Genomic DNA, 26,330 nt, shown 5'->3' with positions numbered 1-26,330 from the left:
ATTTGTCCAGCGGGTGGTTAATACATCTCCTAAAAGACAACTTGTTTAAAGGGACATTCCACTTTTGTGAAGAAAAATTCAGTGTTTCCTCTGCATTCTAAATATAGTCAGGATTAAATGACATTTCCTATGGCTTTTTTTTCATTTATGTGAACATAAAATAGTTATTTTACAGTGTTTCTAATTGAAACTGGGAGATGGAAATGTCAACATTAGCAAGAGATCATGAATGACAGACTCTTGCCTGTGTGGCCAGGTTAAAGTCTCTGGGCAATCCCAAGCCAACAAACAATGTATGTTGGATAGCCTGCATTATGTCACTAAGGTATTTCGGTGGCAAGACCTCTGCAAAGCCCAAACACACAGACCATTCAAATTCTCCACTGGATTGTTAGAGCAGAATTTCAGTCTGAACAAATCTTACCATTCAGGTTTTTGCAAAGTAGGAGTGGCCAGAGGGCAATGCAACCTACCATTCCTTATGCAGAGCTAATATGCCTCTTCTTTAGTAAGATATATCTCACCATAAAGAGAAAAAAGAAAATATGTATTTGTGCTTCAGAGTGCTCTGTAAAGCCATACCAACTGCAATAAATCTTGCAGCATTGGCCACAATTCATTATCACCATACACCAATCAATATTTCACGTATGAATTCACTAGAGACACTTGGCTTGTTGACGTGTATTGATAAAATAAAACGATCATTGTGAAATCTTATAACTCCAGTCCTTAAGTTGTCACCTCTAGTTATTCTTACATGCAGTAGGTAGGGAGGGGAGGAGCACATGCAAGCAAAATGTAGCTCTTCCCCTCCTGCCAATGAGATTACAGCACCTGTGTATGGCAGCCAGGGAAGTACAGAATGTGTGGGGGTGTGTGATTTCTCTGTATAGTGTCACCTTTTGCATAAAATACTAAAAAATAAAGCAGACAGGTCAGAATACGCCATTTTACATGGCAGCCTCTAACAACACTCCACTTACCGTAATTACAACTGAGGCCTGGTTCATTTAACTTAAAGGGAACCTTAACTCTAAAAAAATAAATATGAGTTTCACTTACCTGGGGCATCTACCAGCTCTCTGCAGCCATCCTGTGCCCTCGCAGTCACTTATGGCTCCTCTGGTCCCTTGCTGTCAGCTAGTTTCGTCTCTGCCAACTCTAAGAGTCGGCCAGCTGCCATGCGTATCTTTTTACGCATTCCCGCTGGTGCAGAAAGCTATCGCGGACATTAACAAGTTAATTTTTACGCGTTACAGGTTCAATGTGTAAATTTTTATGCACTGCATATGTAACACATAAAAATTTGTGTTAATGTCCGCTTCCTGCACCAGCGGGAATGCGTAAAAAGATACGCAAGGCCGGCCAACTCAGAGTCGGCAAAAATGAAACCAGCTGGCAGCGTGGAACCGGAGGAGCCATAAGTGACTGCGAGAGCACAGGATGGCTGCAGGGAGCTGGTAGATGCCCCATATAAGTGAATTTTTTTTTATAGAGTTAAAGAGAAACTCCGACCAAGAATTGAACTTTATCCCAATCAGTAGCTGATGCCCCTTTTACATGAGAAATCTATTCCTTTTCACAAACCGACTATCAGTGGGCGCTGTATGTCTGATATTGTGGTGAAACCCCTCCCACAAGAAGCTGAGTACCGAGGTACTTCTGGCAGTTTCCTGGCTGTGAACCCTGTTACATTGTGGGAAATAGCTGTTTACAGCTGTTTCCAACTGCCAAAACAGCAAGCAGCAGCTACATAACTTGCCAGCAGTAAAGATGTCACCATGTAATAAATGTCAGAATATAAATCAGGGATTTAAAACATTTCACAATGGGCAAAACACTGACTAAATCATTTATACATAATTATTGTAAAAATGAAGCACATTTTTTTTTTTTTATTACATTTTCACTGGAATTCCTCTTTAAGGTTCCCTTTAATGATTTAATGGTTAACTTAAGGATTGCATTCTTATCTTCAGGAACCAATCCTTAACTTATTAACAATTTATCACCATGGTAACAGTAAAAATGGCTCAGAATCCTCATTAAAGACAGGAGAGAAGCTTAGTGAATTGTGGCCAATATCTTCACTGTTATTTGCCACAGTGAGCACGATTTCACACCTTTTGGTAATTAAGCATATGTCTAGCATAGTACACATCTCAGTGAAGGGTATTATAAACAAAAGCAGCTCTGCTTCCACAAAGGTTGATACCTGCCTGCTAGCATTCAGTAGAAGACAAAGAACAATAAAGAAATGCTTAACCTCAGTGTTTCTAGATGCAAGTGCCGAAACAAAAGTTGGGTTCCATTACTACATCTAAGCACCAGAGGTCGTTTTCTATAGGTAGGAGTGTTAAAACCTATGCAAAATGCCCTGATATTTTCAAGCATTTAAACACAAGAAAACTATATATATATATACACAATTTGAAAAAAGTGCTCCCTCTCCCAACACACACATCCAATGGGAGAAAGACTGGGTTAAAACAAAAATAAAAGCTGTATTAAAACCTCACAATGTTAACGGACCCTGCTGCAGCAACACTATTATCCTTGTCACAATGCCATATGCAGGCAAAACTCTCTAATATATGCATTTGTACATCAACTCAGGAGGCTATATGAGCACAAAGCAGAAACATGACACTTTACACTACCCCCTGCACTATAGCACAGTTTGATGTTCCATCAAGGCACTCTAATAAGTATTCTGGAATGCCTCAATCATGCACTGTGATTGATTCTGTTACTATCACCAAGAAATAAAGGCAGTCCCCTACTTACAAACAGGTTCAGTTCCAGGAGATTGTAAGTTGAATTTGTAAGTTGAGTCCTATGTTAAACATGGTGAAACCTGGATATAGGATTTGCTTTTGGCCTACTTTGGACACAATATAAACTATGTTTTTGGTTGTTTTCAATGTGATTTTAAAGTGTTTTAAATTAAGAATAACTGTTTATACAATATTGTAACATTTAACATTACAGTACTGTATATTTTGTACCTGAAGACAACTTTGTATCTGACGTGTAATTCTAATCATTTGTAAGTAGGGTACTGGGGATATGGAAGAACAGCAGTAGTTTTAAATCAGCCTTACTGAATAAATTCAATGTAACTGTACCGAGTAGTGTAAGGCATAGTTCCCCAACTCTGTCCTCAAGGCCCATCAACAGTGCATGTTTTGCAGAAAGCTACAAACATTCACAGGTGAGATTAGTGTCTCAGCAGAGCTGATTGACTATCTTTGTGGATTTCCACAAAACATGCACTGTTGGTGGGCCTTGAGGACAGGGTTGAGGAACACTGGCGAATGGAACCACATAAATAATACACCTATATGTGCTAACTGCACAGAATTACAAGGTGGCAGCTGAACTACAGAAGTTACTGTTTACAGATGAAACCAAACAGATGAGAAACTAGAACAGAAATCTAGCTGACATTGTAAAAACTCATCTCCAGATAGATAAAAGGTCTTACAACCTTAAACACCCAAATACTGCTAATAAACACGTAGCACTCTTAGCAGACAAACTTCTGCTGCAAAACTAATGGTTCTTCCAGAAAATCTCGACTTCCTCTTAATCTTCAGAGGCTGAATCATCACTGTTTTTGCTTGGCTCTTTTGACCCACCGGCTGACCTGTACACACAACGGTTAAAAGATAAAAATATCAATTACTATTCATCATATAAAATTCCAACGCACATTTTGAAAATTGTAAAGAGAACCCGAGGCGGTGCAAAGAGGGTGATGGGGCAGATGGGACGCAGAGGCATGTTCCCTGCCTCATGACATGCCTCTGTGTAGTCATCCCCACCGCCATACTATAAACCCCCCGAAATTGGCGATGAGAGGGATTCCCTGCTCAAAGCGCCCATTTGGGGCGTTCTTGCAGGCTTTCCACAGCTCCCTGGCCACTCCTCCACCACCTTGCATGCTGAGATAGCATTTTGTTCTCCTTCAGCATCATTTATTTTACACCGCTTACATACAGAAAATATTCACTGAAGACACATTACGCAAGAATATTAAAAGACGGCTGGCTAAATGTAACATACTCAACAATTACCACATAAACTGATCATGAGTAAGATATGATAACAGTCAAATTTTGCTAACAGTCCACTGACTTCCTTGGCCAAGAATCTGCAGTCAGGCAGGATTGGTCAAAGTTTACTGCCAATCGATTCCCTTGAAATATGGCTGCTCTTTTTCAACCACATACTGCTCAATACATTACTATAGAACCTCTCTAAAAGTTTGTTCTGTACATGGATCATGTATTGTACATCAGACTAAACTATGTACCAGGCTTAAAATTTGGCTGAACACACCACATTTATTCCATTGGCTGATTCACTCAGCCCTATAAAATGAATAAAGAGTACAAGTTACATTTTGCTGTATGGTTGGCCTTTTTTCAAACATCCATATATAGATGCCTGTAGTGGCGATCAGTGATGCACTTCCGAGTAGCTACAAAATCATAGCTACTCTGAATTAAAATGTTAATGAAGTGCTGATTAACCTGCTGGGCGGTCTGGACGAGCTCAGCTCGTCCAGTACCGCCGGAGCCTGCCGCTCAGGCCCTGCTGGGCCGATTTGGCTCAAATAAAAAGCAGCACACGCAGCCGGCACTTTGCCAGCCGCGTGTGCTACCTGATCGCCGCTGCAGCGTGGCGATCCGCCGCATGCAGCGGCGAAAGAGGGTCCCCCCAGCCGCCTGAGCCCAGCGTAGCCGGAACAAAAAGTTCCGGCCAGCGCTAAGGGCTGGATCGGAGGCGGCTGACGTCACTCCGCTCGTCGCCATGTCGACGAGGTGAGCGAAACACGGAAGGCCGCTCGTTGCGGCCTTGCGTGTTAACTTCTGGTCGCCGGAGGTGATCAGAAGAACGCATCCGGAGCGCCCTCTAGTGGGCTTTCATGCAGCCAACTTTCAGTTAGCTGCATGAAATAGTTTTTTTTTTATTAAAAAAACCCCTCCCGCAGCCTCCCTGGCGATCTTAATAGAACGCCGGGGAGGTTAAACAACTGCGACGGGGGTTTCACTTGCCCAGAAGGCTGCGGGATCATCTGCAGTCCACCCGTGTCACAGGTAAAGTTTTGGACGTGTTCCACGACTCACTACCGCACTTCCTCCTTCCGGCTTGAAAAAGGAAGCGAGTCGTGGAATACTGGTTCTACTTATTACACTCAAAGGCTCCTGCATCTCCTGTGCAAGTTCCCCCTTTGAGAGAACATGAAGATTATATCCACTTTTAGGAACAAGACAAAGAACTAATGGCTTAGAAGCTGATGCAATTGACCATCCAAGCATTCACTTCCAACCTGAATGAAGATACTGTTAAACCTTGGCTACAATATAGGGCAGATCAGTCAGTACCTGAGGAGATGTAAGGCAGCTTTAGCCGACTGCATAGTGGACACGTGCTGTGCAAAAATTAAAGGGACTCCGAGCAGTGCAGAAACTATGGAAAGATGCATATCATTTTAAAGCTCTCTTTCTCCTCTTTCCAATGATATATAAACCGCCGCCCTACGCCTTTTAGTTTTCACCATTTTCGCGATTGAAATTGCCGCGGCCGCGATTTCAATCGCGAAAAGAAAGAAAACTAAAAGGCGTAGAGCGACAATTTAGGTGTCGCCAGAAAGAGGAGAAAGAGAGCTTTAAAATGATATCCATCTTTCCATAGTTACTGGTATTACACAGGACGACACTTTCCCCAGTGTCAGCAGCTCCATTCAGCAGAAAAAGTCGGCCTGTGTAATACAATGTAACTATGGAAAGATGGATATCATTTTAAAGCTCTCTTTCTACTCTTTCTGGCGACACCTAAATCGCTGCCCTACGCCTTTTAGTTTTCTTTATTTTCGCGATTGAAATCGCGTCTGCGGCAATTTCAATCGCGAAAATAGCGAAAACTAAAAGGCGTAGGGCAGCGGTTTATATATCATTGGGAAGAGGAGAAAGATAGCTTTAAAATGATATGCATCTTTCTATAGTTTCTGCACTGCTCCGAGTCCCTTTAAGCTAAATTATAGCCAAGGGTAGGAGCATATGTGGAAAGTGCATACAGGCAAGACAAGATGTGGATTACTGGAACGTATCAGCCACGCAAAGTCCCAGCCCTTTGTTCTATTCACCCTGCCTGCACAGTGCTGCTCTATCATGCGTCGTGCCATCGAACCTACACAGCTGCAGAATAAATCACGAGCCTCTCTGCTAGGGACAAATCTGTACAGCACTCAGCCCAGAACTGGCACTCAATTGATAGAGCTCCAAGCCCTGCGCGCAACACACACAATCATGTCTGATTGGTTGGAGATTGCTTGCAATAAAAGAATCTCATTTTAGTCTATTGCATCTTTATCAACTGTTAGGGCCTGTACACACTGCTGCGCTTGCGCTGCAATTTTAAACTTGCAAGGTCTTTTGAAAAATAATGAAACTCGTGATGACCTATACACACTGGTGTGATGCGTTTAGAAAAACGCAATCGCAGTGCCTGCTGCACTTTAAGCGCAGCGCTTGAAAAAACGCAATGCAATTCCATTGCGTTTTTCAGAATTCAGTATCCCAGAAGACTCTGCAATTTCCCAATTCCTGTTGAAATATAAACTAGAAAAAAAAAAAAAAAAAAAAAAAAAAAAAGGATTCTTTAGGCAATCAGCAATTACAAGAAAAACACAAACATCAAAAACGATGCACATTTAAAACTACATGCGCTTGCGATTTTGCTTGCGTTTTTCAGTGTGTACAGACTCTTTAATGTTTTAAATGTGAAATGGTTACCTTTTTGCGATCGTATCTTTATCATTTTCTTCATCACTATCTCCATTCTGTTGTGCTTGGTCCTGTGCTTCTTTGCCACCATTAACAGTTTTTCCATCTTCAAAACAACAAAAAACAAAAAAAAAACAAAAAAAAAAAAAAAATTAGAGAACACATTTATAATCCTTTATTTCATAGAACACTTTAATAGCCCAACAAAACCAAGATTTTCTCAGTTTTTTTGGGTAGAGTAGGGAAGGGTTAGAAGTAGAACCCATGTCAATATATTATTGTCATCTCAGTTTTTTCTTTCCATCACTATAAAGTGAGAAACTATGAGAAAAAAAGTTTTTCCCCCCAACAGGGTCAAAGGCCTTAGAAGAATACAACTGAACCCTACCAATCAAGAAAAAGTCACTAATTTATAAGGATGTGCGTGGTTTGTAGCTTTAAGAGTGGAAATGAAACCAGGTTCCACAATCCTGATTGTGACGTCAGACTTCATGCAATCCCACGTTTCAAAATGTATCCTACCTAAGGTGTCTAATAGACTCTTGTTTGGACAGATTTAAGAAAGTTATTCCCAAAAATATTACAGGCGTACACTATAAAACCACAAATTTCCATGCAGAACGTACCACTTTGACATTTAAAAATACTGACATAATCAGGCCACCAGAGAGGTGAACTCATCTCCACTCCATAAAAACGATGGTGGTTTTTGCCCTGCTGGGATTTTCCCATGCTTTGTCCTTTAACACCCATGAGAACAAAGATATAATGGTCCCTTGCACTATCCACACCCAGAATGATGTTGCTTTAGATGAGGCTGTACATAAATTCATAAGCAATTACAGTGAAAATTGGTATCAATGACAAGCCTTTACAGTATGCGGACCCTTTCAAATTTAGTTATAAGCATAGAAATACACTGTACACGTGCAATTAAAATGTTGGAGCAACAATTTATTAATGTATTGAAAATGGAGGTACCAATGCATGGTAATTTTCTTTTAGTAGTTCTGTTTGTTAGGTACCATATGGAGACTCACCTGAGCTCGGTTCTTTTTCTAATTTCTTGTATGGTCCCCTCTTTGCTGCATCTTTTGATTTATTGGCTTCCTCTTGCTGCCTCTGTTCTGCTAAAGACTTGTTAAGAACTTGAGTTATTACTGAGTCTCCTTCTCCAACAAGGAACATGCTTTTGAATTTGTTGTAAAGCATGGAAGCCTTTTCCATCACCACTTGACTGGCTTTAAACCGACGAATCTATAAAAAGTTAATGCATTACAAAAATTAAAATCACGTTCCTTATTACTGCACGTAAACATAATAAAACTTCAGAGATAAAGAGATGTGTCCAAGACTTCTTATTCTACATAAAGTGACTAGAGATGATTAGTGAGATACTAATAACATGAGTTGATGCAAATGTAAAACCAAACCTGCAAGGGCAACCAGTGATGTGTCGCCTTTTGTTTTTGTCCTGTGAGAGAAGTTGGTGGCTCTTGGGGCAAAGCACCAACTATCCAGGGTAGATTCCGATGTGGATTCACGTCGCTGTTGTGGACCAGTAATACTCTACCATAACTGCCCACCTCCCCCCAGCAAGTTAAAACATTCTCTCAAAAAGCATTATATTTTCTGTAGATCGTACAGTCAAGTGACTGCTCTCCTACCGTCAAATAGCTTAAACTCAGGGCCTTGTATGCAAGACATATGGGTGCAATCTACTACTAAGTAAGCCTCATGGGAAGAAGTGTATACCAAACATTGGAACCTACAAAAACGCAGTTATATAGCCACACTATATTAATTTACAGCAACGTTTTAGAAAAGCACTTATCTTTTATTGCACTTGCTGAATTCCTGAAAATTCAGATTAACAGAAACCAGGTAAAAAAAAAAAAACAAAAAAAAAAAACTGTACATCACCTATTTTCAAATACCAGGTGCTTTTCCTTAATCTCTTGATAACCGCAGTGCTAAACACCCCTAGTGACCAGGCTATTTTTTGTGAAATAGGCCACTGCAGCTTTAATGCCAAGCTGCAGGGCCGCACAACAGCACACAAGTGATTTCTCCCCCCCCCCCCCCCCTTTTCTCCCCACCAACAGAGCTCTCTGTTGATGGAGTCTGATTGCTCCCCAGTGTTTATATATTTTTTTTTACAAATTTTTTTTTTTAATAAGGGCTGGTTCAGACGGACGCTTGCGGAGCGTTTACCGCAAGCGTTTGGAACGTCGCAGTAAATGCTCCCATTCAAGTGAATGGGAGCGTTTACACCGAGCTTTTGCGCGCCTTTACCCGAACGTGGCGTTCGGGTCCCGATTTTCGCGAGCGTTCGAGCTGCCCCTGGAAGCGACGTGTAGCTTCCAGGGAGCAGCCAACCGCGAAGGCTAATGTTCCCCTAGGGGAAAAAAAAAAACGCGACTGCATCGGAACGCGACTGAAGGCTACTGAAAGCCTGACCGCGCAGCCACCGCAACACCCCCAGACGCAACGCTACGCAGACGTCCGTCTGAACTAGCCCTCAAAATTGCTATTCCTTTAAATTTTATCCCTCCCTTCCTCCCTCCAGCCGGCCAATCATGGTGATCGGCTGTCATAGGCTTCTGCCTATGAGAGCCGATCGCTCTCTTGTCCCCCAGGGGGAAAGCCATGTCACACGGCTGTCCCCAGTACAGCGCTGCTGCTGATCGCAGCGCTGTACATGTAAATAGACGGCGGTCACGCCGTCTAACAGTCTCCCGAGCGGCGATGGCCGCTCGGAGACTGAAGGCGGGGCGGAGCTCCGCCCTCCAGACAGGAGATGCGCATGCAGCCTGCGCGCGATCTCCTGCATTAGCTGGCCCCAGGACTTTACGCCGATCGGCGTGACGCGGTCGGCAAGAGGTTAAGTTACATAGATAGGGACCATCTTGGTGTACACAACTGTTGTGGTAGCATCAAACACACACAACCAGAGAAAGTGTCCAAAAGTTGACATATGTATTTAGAAACTAGAATGGAAAGTGGAACTGTTCCACAAGCATGCAGTTCAGGTGCTCTGACTGAAGTCAGACTGGATTAGCTGAATGCTTGTTTCAGGTGTGTTTCAGATACTACTGATGCCATAACCTTTTAGCAAAGCACCTGAAAACTGGTATGGCTTAAAGAACTAGAGACAAAGCACCCTCATGTATTTTACTACATTTATCAGTGGGAATATGACAGAAAACACCTACCCTGCTTTTAATTTCATCCTTCTCTGCTCAATCTGCCTGTTACCAGCTCTGATAAGAATCCCCGACTGAGCATTCAGTCTAGGTTTGACCTGGAATCATTATAGCCGAGTCAGTCTTCTGTGAAGTCTTTTCAAGCCCAAGCCTGCCACCTCCTGCCTCAGCTTTCCTGCTTTGCATACTCAGAGCGCTGATTACATGGGAGGGGCTGCTCTGCTGAGAAAGAAGCTCTGAAACAACAGGCAAGTGTGGCTGCTGTGTGATCTGTGTGCACTGTGCAGTCATTATCTGTGCAGTTTCATTCCTATGAGATACACTTCCTATAGGCAGCCACACAGCATACCAGAATAATAAACTTAAAAGCACACAGATGAAAGGCTGCAGCAGCAGCCCTGCGTGTCTATAGTGTCAGAGCCTAGACAGCACATCCAGAACAGCTCATAACCCGGAAGCAGAATGGATAAGAGCTGGCGGCCATATTGGATTTTCCCTTGAGCAATAATGGATTAAAAAAAAAAAAAAAAAAACTCAAGGCACACCAGAGTGGCAAAAGCATCATCAGGTAGAGCATTTATGCTTTACAAGCTATCGACTGATATGTTTATTTTGTGTGAAACGTTCATCTCTGGTAGCTTCTATATCCCACTCATTTCAGGTGTCCTTTAAGTGTTGTGCCTTCCTGGTCGCAAAGTAAGCAGACTATGAATTACCAAGCATACCACACAGAGCTAAACAATGCAAAAGGGGTGCAGACTCCCAGATACAAAAGCAAAACAGAACACAGGTAAACACTACCCAGTCCAGTCAGTCACTTTATGGCCTGTGGAATGTGTGTCTATATACCGTAATCTATTTTCTCTGTAAAATGGCACTTGCAACTATTGAATAGAACAACCACCACAAGCTTAATTCATGTATATATAAAAATCGATCTTACTCTTTTCAGGGTAGTTATCACGTCTGTGTGTTTCTGTGCATGCTGCATGGTAACTTGTAGAGAAGCCAGTTCATCCAGGGCAGCAACACACCTGTCTACATCCTGCAAAAAGATTTAAAAAAAAATGCTCAAAACCAGGAAAAAAGAAAAAAACCAAACAAGCTGCTAAAGGAAAGTAGTGTATATTCTAAGTTTAATGATTTTAGGGAAATGGGTTAAAGCATAGTGCAGTGAAACACTGCCATCACACTGTCCACTAAAAATGTTTCATAAAGAGTCTTTACTCTTATGGGTCTATAAACTGCCAGAAAAAAGCATCTTGCTCAATCTTCAAAGATTCTCTATTATTTGCAATATATTCTATTAGAAGGAATACCCTTGCAACTGAACAGTCACACAGGAACGACTCAATGCATTCTCCTAAGAGGAAAAAAAAAAATATATACAGAAGGACCAACAACTGTCTTTAATTAAGCCATGGCAGTTCTACATACATTTCTGTGATATATGATGTCAGTATCATTTAAATGGTTACCAAAGGCTGTGAAAGTTTATATATGCCAGGGTTAAAAGGAATGAACTGGTAAATGATGAAAAATCCTCCACAATTATCTAGAAGTTGCTTCTTAGTACACACTAAGGTGAAGTTGGAGAACTCTGAAGTTGGTCCCAACACCAGCCGGATGTAACAGCATGCAGGGTGTTAAATGTGTGGCTTTTGTGAACATTGCAAAACAACAAACCTGGTGGTCAAGCTTTAAAGAGGACTTGATTTCTGCATGTATTCTTTGAAGTTTAGCATCTATCGATGATTCTGTGTAAAACAAAAAAAGAGATGATCAAAACAGAATAACTGCAGGTTCAGAAACATACATATACTGAATAGGAAAACAAAATAGGACTGAAATATGAATGAACTTAAAAAAAAAATGTGAACAAAATGGTTCCTACTAGGACTGGGGATCAGGAACCAATTTGCATGGATTTTGTAAGATCATTCAGCTTCAAGCTAACAGTAGCTTGAAACTGTATTTTTTAAAATCATTTTTATTGAATTTTTCAGATAGTAATTACAAACAGAAAAAAAAGCCATGCCCTCCACCACCCCAACACATAAGCTCACAATCATAAGTACATAATACAATGACATTGAACTTGCCAGTACAACATCATTGTGTTTGACTCAGGGCTGTGGAGTCGGTCCAAAAATCCACCGACTCCGACTCCTCAGTTTAGGATTCCACCGACTCCGACTCCGACTCCACGACTCCGACTCCTCTAATTTGCATATTACAATTTTGTTGATTAAAAGTATGTAACATGAAATTCGTCTCTTAACTGCCAACGCTTAGGAATTTTACAAGACAACTGAAGTGAGAAGGATATGTAGACTACTATATTTATTCCCTTTAGACTAAAACTAGTACTTGGTAAGAGTACTTGTAAAAGGTACAAACCGGAACAAAGAACATCTATCAGGCCCTAGGCAATGTAAGTGTGGGTACATGTAAGAATGATGTGCAGGTACTCTGCAGGGGAATGAGGAGATTGTAAACAAGACAACACCTCTGTGTTCAATGTGCACAGCATTCTCAGTGGATTCCCTGCAGCTCTGTGGGGAGTGCATATGTAGAGTATAGTACTACTGTGTAACAAAGTAAACCTGAGACAGATGAAATTAAAGTTTTATATATACCTGGGGCTTCCTCCAGCCGCCTTCAGGATAATCAGTCCCTCGTTGTACTCCTCCACCACCTGGATCTTCTGCTATGAGTCCAGGTACTTGAGCCAGTCAGGCGTAGTGCGCATGTACACACTCCGCCGCCAGGAGCATGCTACACCTGTGCAGCACTATTGCGCAGGTGCAGAATGTTCCTGGCTGTGGGAGCGGCATGCGGCTGGACTGCGCTGACTGGCTGAATTACCAGGACTCATAGCAGAAGATTCGGGTGGTGGAGGACAGCGAGGGACTGATTAGCCTGAAGGGGGCTGGAGGAAGCCCCAGGTATGTATAAAACTTTACTTTTCATCCGTCTCAGTTACCCTTTAATTTGTAGTCACCAAGCCAAATTTTAATAACATATCAAATTATTTGATTTCATCAGCAAAGGGAGTGCGTACATTTGCATAAATCAGCATCAATGCGGAATTATTTCCATCTCGTTGACCATCTCTATTAGTGACATGGCTACACATCAGGCTTTATTCTTACAGCATAGATGTTATTTAGTATATATAAGAGATTCCTGTGTGCACATCATATATACAGTCACAATCAGATATGTATATCTGACCTTAAAAATACGGGGACTGCTTTATTGAAGCAGCACAAGTAACTAATTTTGTTTGGTTCATTTCATTTTTGTAGACAAAGCACAGCTTTTACTGTATATATACTGTATATATACATTATTTTTAATGACTATTATCTGAGAAATAGAACATTTTATCATATTTTCTATTTTAATTACAGTTACAAATTCATTAGGAGTCGGAGTCGGTGCATTTTTTCCCGACTCCGACTCCAGGCACCCAAAATTGCCCGACTCCACGACTCCGACTCCACGACTCCGACTCCGACTCCACAGCCCTGGTTTGACTGGACAATCCCACACAGGTAAACTAACTTGGTACAGATACCTTGACAGTGATAGTGGAAATAGGCCCTAATGCATGTTGCACTATCAAACATCAAATTGCGTACGGAAATCCGCATCAGTTTTTATGCGAAAATACACATTGCGATTTAAAAACTGCCCAGGAACACTACGTCACGTGTGTTTGCTGGGTAATCCGCATTCACAACGCTAATTTCTGCATTTGTAACGGATTATATGCAACCCCATTGCCTTACATTAGCCACGATTCACAACCAGATCCCAACCAAATGCAGAAAAATGCTGCATACAATCCAGAAGATTTTGCATCGCGTCCAAAAATTTGCATTGAATAGAAATAGCTCAGTTCACTAACGTGTTGCATTTTTGATGAAGAAATTAACATGCGGAATCCGCATGTAGAGGAAATAGGTCCTTAGAGGATAAATCCTAATATCACAGCTATACATCTGCCACACAGCTTGAAGCTGTCTTAAGTTAAACTTAAACAAACATCAGAAAGTGAAGAAACGCACACTGGGAACAAATGCCACCATGCAGATGATTGCCTGCATCGTGACGTATACTTTATAAATAACTGAAGTCCATAAATGGTTGTTCATTTTAAAGACATACAGTACCTAGAATTACTGATTTAATATGCAAGTGAGAGGTATATTTCAATATATTACTATCCGATAACAGAATGAAAAACATCTAAAAACGACCATCCATAAGAGATATATATATATATATATTCTATAACATCATGATAGTATACATAAACATCCAAGTATCAATATAAATGACAATAGATCTCAGTCAGTGTGAGGTGCTCAATATGCTGAGCACAACAACACTCTATGAACCCGGGTTCAATACTTCCTGATACTAGTGCAAAATATCAATGTGAATAATCATTAACCACTTGCCGACCGCCCACAGCCCATGGGCGGCGGCAAAGTGGACGCCTAAAGGACCGCAATACGCCTTCAGGCGGCGCGTCCTTTAGGCATGCCGGGGGAGCGATCGCGTCATTGATGACGCGCGCTTCCCCCGGCAACTGGCTCCGCCCACCCGCCGTAACATCCCGCCGGCCATACGGAAGCGCCGGCGGGATGTTAACCCCGCGATCGCCGCTACAAAGTGTATAATACACTTTGTAATGTATACAAAGTGTATTATACAGGCTGCCTCCTGCCCTGGTGATCCCAGTGTCCGAGGGACCACCAGGGCAGGCTGCAGCCACCCTAGTCTGCACCCAAACACACTGATCTGCCCCCCCCCCGCCCACTGATCGCCCACAGCACCCCTCAGACCCCCCCCTGCCCACCCCCCAGACCCCTGTTTGCACCCAATCACCCCCCTAATAACCCATCAATCACTCCCTGTCACTATCTGTCAACGCTATTTTTTTTTTATCCCCCCCCCTGCCCCCTGCCCCCTCCTGATCACCCCCCCACCCCTCAGATTCTCCCCAGACCCCCCCCCCTGTGTACTGTATGCATCTATCTTCCCTGATAACCTGTCAATCACCCGTCAATCACCCATCAATCACCCATCAATCACCCCCTGTCACTGCCACCCAACAATCAGCCCCTAACCTGCCCCTTGCGGGCAATCTGATCACCCACCCACACCATTAGATCGCCCGCAGATCCGACATCAGATCACCTCCCAAATCCATTGTTTACATCTATTCTCTCCTCTAAACACCCACTAATTACCCATCAATCACCCCCTATCACCACCTGTCACTTTTACCTATCAGATCAGACCCTAATCTGCCCCTTGCGGGCACCCAATCACCCGCCAACACGCTCAGATTGCCCTCTGACCCCCCCTTATCAATTCGCCAGTGCATTAATTACATCTGTTCTTCCCTGTAATAACCCACTGATCACCTGCCAATCACCTATCACCCATCAATCACCCCCTGTCACTGCCACCCATCAATCAGCCCCTAACCTGCCCCTTGCGGGCAATCTGATCACCCACCCACACCATTAGATCGCCCGCAGATCCGACATCAGATCACCTCCCAAATCCATTGTTTACATCTATTCTCTCCTCTAAACACCCACTAATTACCCATCAATCACCCCCTATCACCACCTGTCACTTTTACCTATCAGATCAGACCCTAATCTGCCCCTTGCGGGCACCCAATCACCCGCCAACACGCTCAGATTGCCCTCTGACCCCCCCTTATCAATTCGCCAGTGCATTAATTACATCTGTTCTTCCCTGTAATAACCCACTGATCACCTGCCAATCACCTATCACCCATCAATCACCCCCTGTCACTGCCACCCATCAATCAGCCCCTAACCTGCCCCTTGCGGGCAATCTGATCACCCACCCACACCATTAGATCGCCCGCAAACCCGCCGTCAGATTACCTCCCAAATGTATTGTTTACATCTGTTATCTTCTCTAAACACCCACTAATTACCCATCAATCACCCATCAATCACCCCCTATCACCACCTGTCACTGTTACCTATCAGATCAGACCCTAAGCTGCCCCTTGCGGGCACCCAATCACCCGCCCACACGCTCAGATTGCCCTCAGACCCCCCCCCCACCTTATCAATTCACCAGTGCATTAATTACATCTGTCCTTCCCTGTAATAACCCACTGATCACCTGTCAATCACCTGCCAATCACCTATCACCCATCAATCACCCCCTGTCTCTACCACCCAACAATCAGCCCCTAACCCGCCCTTGCAGGCAAACTGATCACCCACCCACACCAATAGATCGCCCGCAGATCCGACATCAGATCACCACCCAAGCGCAGTGTTTCCATCTATTCTCTCCTCTAAACACCCACTAATTACCCATCAATCACCCCCTATCACCACCTGTCACTGTTACCCATCAGATCAGACCCTAATCTGCCCCTTGCGGGCACCCAATCACCCGCCTACACGCTCAGATTGCCCTCAGACCCCCCCTTATCAATTTGCCAGGGCATTATTTACATCTGTCCTTCCCTGTAATAACCCACTGATCACCTGTCAATCACCTGTCAATCACCCATCAATCACCCCCTGTCACTGCCACCCATCAATCACCCGCTGTCACTGCCACCCATCAATCAGCCCCTAACCTGCCCCTTGCGGGCAATCTGATCACCCACCCACACCAATAGATCGCCCGCAGATCCGACGTCCGATCACCTCCCAAGTGCAGTGTTCACATCTGTTCTCTACCCTAAACACCCACTAATTACCCATCAATCACCCCCTGTCACTGCTACCTATCAGATTAGACCCCTATCTGCCCCTAGGGCACTCAATCACCCGCCCACACCCTCAGAATGCCCTCAGACCCCAGCCCTGATCACCTCGCCAGTGCATTGCTTGCATCTATTCCCCCCTCTATACACACCTTGAGACACCCATCAATCACCTCCTGTCACCCCCTAGCACACCTACCCATCAGATCAGGCCCTAATTTGCCCCGTGTGGGCTCCTGATCACTCGGCCAAACCCTCAGATCCCCCTCAGACCCCCTTCCGATCACCTCCCCAGTGCATTGATTGCATCTATTTTCCCCTCTAACCACCCCCTGAGACACCCATCAATCACCTCCTGTCACCCCCCTAGCACTCCTATCCATCAGATCAGGCCCAATACAACCTGTCATCTAAAAGGCCACCCTGCTTATGACCGGTTCCACAAAATTCGCCCCCTCATAGACCACCTGTCATCAAAATTTGCAGATGCTTATACCCCTGAACAGTCATTTTGAGACATTTGGTTTCCAGACTACTCACGGTTTTGGGCCCGTAAAATGCCAGGGCGGTATAGGAACCCCACAAGTGACACCATTTTAGAAAAAAAGACACCCCAAGGTATTCTGTTCGGTGTATGACGAGTTCATAGAAGATTTTATTTTTTGTCAAAAGTTAGCGGAAATTGATTTTTATTGGGTTTTTTTCACAGTGTCATTTTTCACTAACTTGTGACAAAAAATAAAATCTTCTATGAACTCGCCATACACCTAACGGAATACCTTGGGGTGTCTTCTTTCTAAAATGGGGTCACTTGTGGGGTTCCTATACTGCCCTGGCATTTTAGGGGCCCTAAACCACGAGGAGTAGTCTAGAAAACAAATGCCTCAAAATGACCCGTGAATAGGACGTTGGGCCCCTTAGCGCACCTAGGCTGCAAAAAAGTGTCACACATGTGGTACCGCCGTACTCAGGAAAAGTAGTATAATGTGTTTTGGGGTGTATTTTTACACATACCCATGCTGGGTGGGAGAAATTTCTATGTAAATGGTCAATTGTGTGTAAAACAAATCAAACAATTGTCATTTACAGAGATATTTCTCCCACTTAGCATGGGTATGTGTAAAAATACACCCCAAAACACATTATACTACTTCTCCTGAGTACGGCGGTACCACATGTGTGGCACTTTTTTACACCCTAAGTACGCTAAGGGGCCCAAAGTCCAATGAGTACCTTTAGGATTTCACAGGTCATTTTGCGACATTTGGTTTCAAGACTACTCCTCACGGTTTAGGGCCCCTAAAATGCCAGGGCAGTATAGTAACCCCACAAATGACCCCATTCTAGAAAGAAGACACCCAAAGGTATTCCGTTAGGAGTATGGTGAGTTCATAGAAGATTTTATTTTTTGTCAAAAGTTAGCGGAAAATTGATTTTTATTGTTTTTTTCACAAAGTGTCATTTTCCACTAACTTTTGACAAAAAATAAAATCTTCTATGAACTCACCATACTCCTAACGGAATACCTTGGGGTGTCTTCTTTCTAAAATGGGGTCATTTGTGGGGTTCCTATACTGCCCTGGCATTTTAGGGGCCCTAAACCGTGAGTAGTCTGGAAATCAAATTCCGCAAAATGACCTGTGAAATCCTAAAGGTACTCATTGGACTTTGGGCCCTTTAGCGCAGTTAGGGTGCAAAAAAGTGCCACACATGTGGTATTGCCATACTCGGGAGAAGTAGTACAATGTTTTGGGGTGTATTTTTACACATACCCATGCTGGGTGGGAGAAATAACTCTGTAAATGGACAATTGTGTGTAAAACAAATGAAAAAATTGTCATTTACAGAGATATTTCTCCCACCCAGCATGGGTATGTGTAAAAATACACCCCAAAACACATTCTACTACTTCTCTTGAGTACGGCAATACCACATGTGTGGCACTTTTTTGCAGCCTAACTGCGCTAAGGGGCCCAAAGTCCAATGAGCACCTTTAGGCTTTACAGGGGTGCTTACAAATTAGCACCCCCCAAAATGCGAGGACAGTAAACACACCCCACAAATGACCCCATTTTGGAAAGTAGACACTTCAAGGTATTCAGAGAGGGGCATGGTGAGTCCGTGGCAGATTTCATTTTTTTTTGTCGCAAGTTAGAAGAAATGGATTCTTTTTTTTTTTCTTTTTTTTTGTCACAAAGTGTCATTTTCCGCTTACTTGTGACAAAAAATAATATCTTCTATGAACTCACTATGCCTCTCAGTGAATACTTTGGGATGTCTTCTTTCCAAAATGGGGTCATTTGGGGGGTATTTATACTATCCTGGAATTCTAGCCCCTCATGAAACATGACAGGGGGTCAGAAAAGTCATAGATGCTTGAAAATGGCAAAATTCACTTTTTGCACCATAGTTTGTAAACGCTATAACTTTTACCCAAACCAATAAATATACACTGAATGGTTTTTTTTTTAATCAAAAACATGTTTGTCCACATTTTTCGCGCTGCATGTATACAGAAATTTTACTTTTTTTGAAAATTGTCAGCACAGAAAGTTAAAAAAATCATTTTTTTGCCAAAATTCATGTCTTTTTTGATGAATATAATAAAAAGTAAAAATCGCAGGAGCAATCAAATAGCACCAAAAGAAAGCTTTATTAGTGACAAGAAAAGGAGCCAAAATTCATTTAGGTGGTAGGTTGTATGAGCGAGCAATAAACCGTGAAAGCTGCAGTGGTCTGAATGGAAAAAAAGTGGCCGGTCCTTAAGGGGTAGAAAGACTGTGGTCCTCAAGTGGTTAAAGCATCTGGAGATCCCTCGCACTCTTTGATAAAGCGGCGTGACGGCAGCGAAACCGGTGGAGTAGTCCACCGAGGGCTCCCTCCCTTGCTTCCACTCGTTCTGGGTCACCTATTACCGGCTAAGTATACCCTCCTGACATACACTTCTATATGCTTTACCCTGTCTGTCACTGCTCACCTTGCACTTGATTACTACTGTGGTATATATAGTATTAGTCCTTCTTTATGGACAATTATGGTCTGTTTTTCAAATGTTTTTTCATATGTTTTATAATTTTTTTGCACTTATGCACTTTAATGATTATTCACATTGATATTTTGCACTAGTATCAGGAAGTATTGAACCCGGGTTCATAGAGTGTTGTTGTGCTCAGCATATTGAGCACCTCACACTGACTCAGATCTATTGTCATTTATATTGATACTTGGATGTTTATGTATACTATCATGATGAGATATAGTATATATATATATATATATATATATATATATATATATATATATATATATATATATATATATATATATATATATATATAGCTTATGGATGGTCGTTTTTAGATGTTTTTCATTCTGTTATCGGATAGTAATATATTGAAATAAAATGCAATTGAATTTTTTGACACCTTACATAGTGTGGTGCTGCTTTTTGAGCTTTCTACTCCTTCCTACTACTTATTACAATGAAATGAACTATATCTTGTTTTTTTCCGCCACCAATTAGGTTTTATTTGAGTGGTACATTATGCCCAGAATTATTTTATTCTAAATGTTTTTTAATTGGAGAAAAAGTAAAAAATTGGAAAAAAAGTCATACATTTTCGCCCATTATTGTTTTTAAATAATGCATGCTACGGTAATTAAAATTCACATAATTTGCCCTTTTGTACCAGTTATTACACCATTTAAATGAGGTGCCCATCACAATGTGATAGGGACATAATTTAGAAATAAAAGGTGCATTTTTTTCAGTTTTGCGTCCATCACTATTTACAAGCCCATAATTTAAAAAAAAAACAAAAAAACAGTACTATACCCTCTTGACAGTTACAAGGTACCAAAAAATGTTTGGGTACCTTGGGGAGTGTAGGAGGGAAAGGGTTAATTTTAAATGTAAAAAAAGACTTATTGAAATTTTTTTTTTTTGTTTTTCAGAATAATCGAGCGGCCGATCATTGCTACAGGGAACTGCGTTGCCATTTATTGATCCCCGGGCCAGCGGGTGGCGACGTGAATGAGCGCAGGTCACGATCAAGCATGAGCGCAGTGCATAATCAAGCGTGAGCACAGACAGCGGCGGTGGGGATACGTATATCTACTCCCCAGCCGCGGAAATTAAGTTTAAAGGTGCGTAGATATAATGTCCCCGGGCAGCCAAGTGGTTAAGACAACCCACTGGGCTCTATTCCCAAAACTTCTCAAACATGACTTAATCACTTAATAAAAATAACCTTTCAGGACATTTACAAGCATAATAAATCACTCAAAGTTAGTTTCTTACATTACATTATATTTTTGCTCTTTGGGAGCTTAAAAATGTAACATAGATAATGTGAAAACAAAAGCTTTGTGAATCATGCCCAATGTACGTTAAGTTATATAAATGCCATTCAAATCCAAGGTCAAATTTTATTTTTAACTTGTGCATTGAATGCCCATGTGAAAAGCTTATTTTGTAGCTGCTAACTATGGCAAACACACTGGTAAATAAAATTCTGGAAGTTTAATCATTAATGGGACAAAGTGTATATGGCAGAGGTAGTGGCAACAAATTAGAAATGATTAACGAGATGCAAATAATTTCTCATTGCATGTAGGACCAATAAAAATTAACAGGAAGTTATTCTGATTCATCCAATTTCAAGCCACATATACTTTACATTAAATTTGAATGCAAGGAGAAATATTTGCATCTCATTGATCATCCCTACAGGCTATAGGAAAATATGTTAAGAATTCTATGGCGTATAATAAGTGGGTAGCACATAAAACTGCCGGCAATTATATATTATACATATGCAACAAAAAAAATGAAAAAAAATAGTGCAAACCTTTTTTCTTGTCAAATTTTCGAACATCTGCTTTTTTAGTTTCTTCCTTAATGTGACTGCAAAAAGTAAATAAAATAATCAAGACCACATGGCTAACTTTTTTTTCTAACCAATGGGCTCCAAACCGGTACCTCTGTATCAAAGGACAACTGACCTGAGAGGGAGGAGGCTGCTACATTTATTTTCGTAAAAACAATACCAGTTGCCTGGCTGCCCTGCTGAATTTGCATGCATTAGTGTCTAAATCCCACACCTGAAACAAGCATATAGCAAATGCAATCAAATTTAAAGTGAACCTGAGGAATATAATAGTCTGTCTGGGGCTTCCTCCAGCCCCCTGCAGATATCCTGTGCAATCTCAAACCGATCCACCGATTCCCCACAGGCAGCGTTTTCAGCAGTGCGTCTGTGAGGCTCTGGCCACGCGAGTACCGAATCGTGCTCCCGCCGCCGTGGCCATCCTGTGCGGGCGCAGTACACGTGCTGTGCTATGTATGTCGCCGAAAACAACTAGCTGCCTGTGGGGGACTGGAGGATTGGTTTGAGACAGGCACAGGATATCTGCAGGTGGCTGGGGGAAGCCCCAGGTAAATGAAACTTGTCTTTTATTCCTCAGGTTCCCTTTAAGTTAGACATCTGATCTGCATGCTTATTCAGTGTTTGTGGCTAAAAGTATTAGAGACATAGAATACGCAGAGCAGCCAAGCAATGTGCATTGTTCAAAAGGAAACAAATATGGCAGCCTCCACATCTTTCTCAGGTCAGTTTCCTTTAAGCTAATTACACACTAGCTAGGTTTGGTAACTGATCAACATCTACATGTTTTCAGCCATGTCATATTGCTCCACTTGAGATTAGGCAACATCTTAGATTCTATCAGCTATCTACTCTCTCTCCCGACCTCAATAAGCTGTATACTATTCTCTGCAGTGCAAAGCTCTAGAGCCTTGCACTCACGTCAATCTAACAAACTGCAGCTTACATTTCTGTGTGCGATACAGTTCTGTACCAATCAACATACTGAATGGGGTCACCTCTCTGCAATACAGGTGCCATGCGTTTCTGTAAAACACAGAGCAATACAACAGTGTAACTAGGCCTGACTGTTTGGGGATCACATTTACCTATGTGAAATACAAGAGAGCCAATCACTGCATGACATATAAGGCTAGGTTTACAGTGGGCCATCGCGGTGCGTCGTAACAGCTGCAACACAGAATGTTGCACTGCAAGCAAAAGCAATGTGGCGTTCACAGTTCGGCCCCTGCAGTGATGGAGTGCACTACCACACTGCATGCAGTATGTTTACTGCATAATGCCCGCATTAATAGTACAGTGAGGCATGGGCATACTGTTCATGGACTGTATGCAACGCAATGCGTGGATAAATTTGGTGCCGCTTTTCATACTGTTTTTGTCACAGGGAAAGCAATACATCTCTCACTGTGAACCTCGCCTTAGGATATTTCTAGATGACACACTGCAGTCTTCTGATAACACTTATGCTGGGTACACACTGAGATTTTCTGGCCAATTTACTGTCAAATTGATTATTTCCAACATGTTTGATTTGCATTTTCTGATCGGTTTCCTATTAAAGTGCACGGAAATCGATTGGAAAATGCTTGGAAAGCAAACATGTTGGAATTAATCGATCTGACAATAAATCGGCCAGAAAGTCTCATTGTGTACCCAGCATTAAGGACAGCTGAAGCCAGGTGATAAATCTTTGTACCTGCCCATTCCTCTCTGGGAATGGAATTTTTACACCATTCAGTCCTAGAAAGCTACGGCTTGAATGAGGCAAATAGTCTAGAGATCTACTATGAAGTTCTTAGCTTCCTTCCATAACAGGCCAGCCTGTTATCCACATGTTCTGCAAGGTGGTATGTAAAGTTAGAAAAGGAGTACATAGAATAAAGATTCACAACTTCAAAATTCCAAATACAATAAGACCAACTTTCACCTCTCCGCTTCTGCCACATCATCTAGTTTTCTTTTCTTATCAGGAACTTCCTTTTCATGCAGAGGCTTTGGGCCACGTTTCTGAGCAACTTGAGGAGGCTTTGCAGCTTTGACTTTCTGTAAAAAACAAAAAAAAAAAAAAAACAAACAAATGAGGATCAAACAGATCATAAAGGCTTAAAGTGATCCTGAGCTGAAGCGTGGGATCACAAAAACAGATCGATACGTTAAGAGGGAAGCCTCAGGATCCTATTGGAGGCTTCCCTCTCTGATCTGAAGCCCCCCATTGCTGAGCGTAGCTCCACTCTGCATTGGGGCTGCACAGCTCTTCCTCAAGCGGAGCCGTGTAGTGGCTGTGCGAGCCCGCCAGCTCGTGCGCAGTACCACAGAGCCGGTGGCTCTGGCTTACTACGCATGCGTGGGTGGGCTGGGTTGGCTATTGCGTGGCCATGCTAGAGGAAAAAGAGCTGCGCGGCCCTGATTGAATTAGGGACAATGCATTATCGCTAATCTTCTGCGGGGCTGCGCTCAGCAACGGGAGACTTCAGAACAGGGAGGGAAGCCTCAATAGGCTTCCCTCTCTTTCGGCAAGTATTTAATTTTGTACCTGGTACTCTAAAGAGGAACTCCAGTGAAATTAACTAACAAGAGCTTCATTTTTACAATAATTATGTATAAATTATTTAGTCAATGTTTTTCCATTGTAAAACCATTCTGATATTTACCACATGGTGACATTTTTACTGCTGGCAGGTGATGTCAGTGGAAGGAGATGCTACTTGCTTTTTTGGCAGTTGGACCCAGCTGTAAACAGCTGTTATTTCCCACAATGCAAGGAGGTTAACAGACAGGAAACTATCAGGACCATAGTACGGTCACACTGTTTCACCACAATATCAGACATGCAGAGCCCCCTGATGATCAGATTGTAAAAAGGAAAAGATTTCTCATGGGAAAGTGGGTATCAGCTACTGATTGGGATGAAGTTCAATTCTTGGTCATGGTTTCTCTTTAAATATAATACTTGGGGAATGGGGAGGAGAAAATTAAAGTACACAGATACAGGGCTGTGGAGTTGGGAGTAATTTTGGGTACCCGGAGTCGGTAGTTTCATAAACTGAGTCGTCGGAGTTGGATGATTTTTGTACTGACTCCACAGCCCTGCACAGATACGAAAAATCCTCAATTAAAAAAAAAAAAAAAAAAAATTCCTGCACACGTTTTAAACTACAGGGGATTTTTATACAGGTAATACAGTATCTGAGGCTTACTTCACTTTTTGAACAACAAAGCAATGAAGTGAATCACAAGAAGATCGGGAATGGGCATGGGTGGAATTTGTATGAGCTTAGAGGCTCTCTGCACATAAAATCATTCGGCCAGAAACCCACTAGGAGCGGTTTTCTGAGCAATTTGCGATTTGAAAACTCTTGCTAATGTAATGCTATGGGTGTCATCCCACTTGAGCGATAAGAAATTGCTCCTAGTGGGTTTCTGGCCTCAGTCTTTGTATAGTGCTGACATCTCGACAGCACTGTACAAAGAATATGGTCTTCTCACTAACTGTCCTGCAGAGGAACTCCTAATCCAATCTTTACATAAGCACCATCCATAAATGATTATCAATAAAGCAATAACACCGAAATGTAATCTAATATATTCTGCTAGTGGAGTGCAGAAAGGATCCAATAGCAGTACACCAAAGAAACTGAAGGAAAAGGGGATCTTCTAACAAACCGCACCACCACAACAATATAGAAACGCTTTCATCCTTTACTGCTGCCAAGTGTTTCAGTCCTCATCACGGGGTTTCCTTCCCATTTTTTCATCATTTCTTTTCCAGCCTTTTCTCACTGCTAGATCGTTTCACACTATTGGTCTTAAATTGGAGCCTTTATCTTTGGTCTTTTTATGGTCATTCATTATTGTAGCAGGTGTTCATCATAGGTTTATGTTTATATGTATTACTATAATATACCCCTGCTCATATTGTTTTTAAGTGTTTTTATTCTACTCTGTGTCAATGATTAAAGTTTTTTTCTATACCTTTTATATTGTTGTGGTGGTGCGGTTTGTTAGAGGATCCCCTTTTTCCTTTTGTTTCTTTGATATGTTCATTATATAGTCTAGGGACAATTTTGGGGAAGCCAATTACCTTATCTGAATTTTTTGGGGATGTTGGAAGAAACCCACGCAGACACAGGGAGAACATGCAAACTCCGTGCAGATGGTGCTTTCCCAGGCTAGGATTCGAAAATGAAAAACTGTGCCCCAAAAATGCATACATTAGGCACCAGAAAAACCGTCACATCCATTCCCAAATGCTGTTCCCGCACTCGATGAGCCGCTCGATTCCCATCCATTTAACTCCACAGTGTGTAGCAAGCACCAATAGGAGAGAAAATGTCAGACGTGCTATGACTCCTATGGTCTGTGCACATCAGACCATACCAGCAACAAAAGTCCCAAATGAGTCAGCACCGTCTTCAGTAGAAAAAATATTTAGCTCTTTATTAATAAAATAACACGATGTCAAGCATCTATCAGCTGATAGATGCTTGACATGTTATTTTATTAAGAGCTAAATATTTTTTCTACTGAAGACGGTGCTGACTTGTTCGGGACTTTCGATTCCCGTCCATTCGCATCAACTCGATTTCCGACATTTCCGATTCGCGTTTCGATGGATCGTTAAGTCAATTTGGCATATTTTACATGTAAATCG

At 42.2% G+C, this 26,330-nt stretch overlaps 1 protein-coding gene across 1 annotated transcript in view; it reads right to left on the bottom strand.

Moving 5' to 3' along the window:
• Positions 1-1,156: 1,156 nt before the first annotated feature.
• Positions 1,157-26,330, bottom strand: part of PSIP1 (PC4 and SRSF1 interacting protein 1) — a 71,149-nt gene continuing 45,975 nt past the window's right edge. The window contains exons 10-16 of the mRNA XM_068234842.1: positions 23,607-23,722; positions 21,641-21,696; positions 11,690-11,760; positions 10,947-11,048; positions 7,838-8,054; positions 6,807-6,903; positions 1,157-3,652 (exon numbers count right to left, since the gene is read on the bottom strand). Coding sequence (XP_068090943.1) covers positions 3,592-3,652; positions 6,807-6,903; positions 7,838-8,054; positions 10,947-11,048; positions 11,690-11,760; positions 21,641-21,696; positions 23,607-23,722 — 720 coding nt within the window. The 3' untranslated portion in view covers positions 1,157-3,591. The remainder of the gene's footprint in view (positions 3,653-6,806; positions 6,904-7,837; positions 8,055-10,946; positions 11,049-11,689; positions 11,761-21,640; positions 21,697-23,606; positions 23,723-26,330) is intronic.

This window comes from Hyperolius riggenbachi, chromosome 1, assembly GCF_040937935.1.
Source record: "Hyperolius riggenbachi isolate aHypRig1 chromosome 1, aHypRig1.pri, whole genome shotgun sequence".
In the NCBI taxonomy this organism is placed as follows: Eukaryota; Metazoa; Chordata; class Amphibia; order Anura; family Hyperoliidae; genus Hyperolius; species Hyperolius riggenbachi.
The sequence above is the reverse complement of the archived record's forward strand: the minus strand, read 5'-3'. Positions and strand labels throughout refer to the sequence as shown.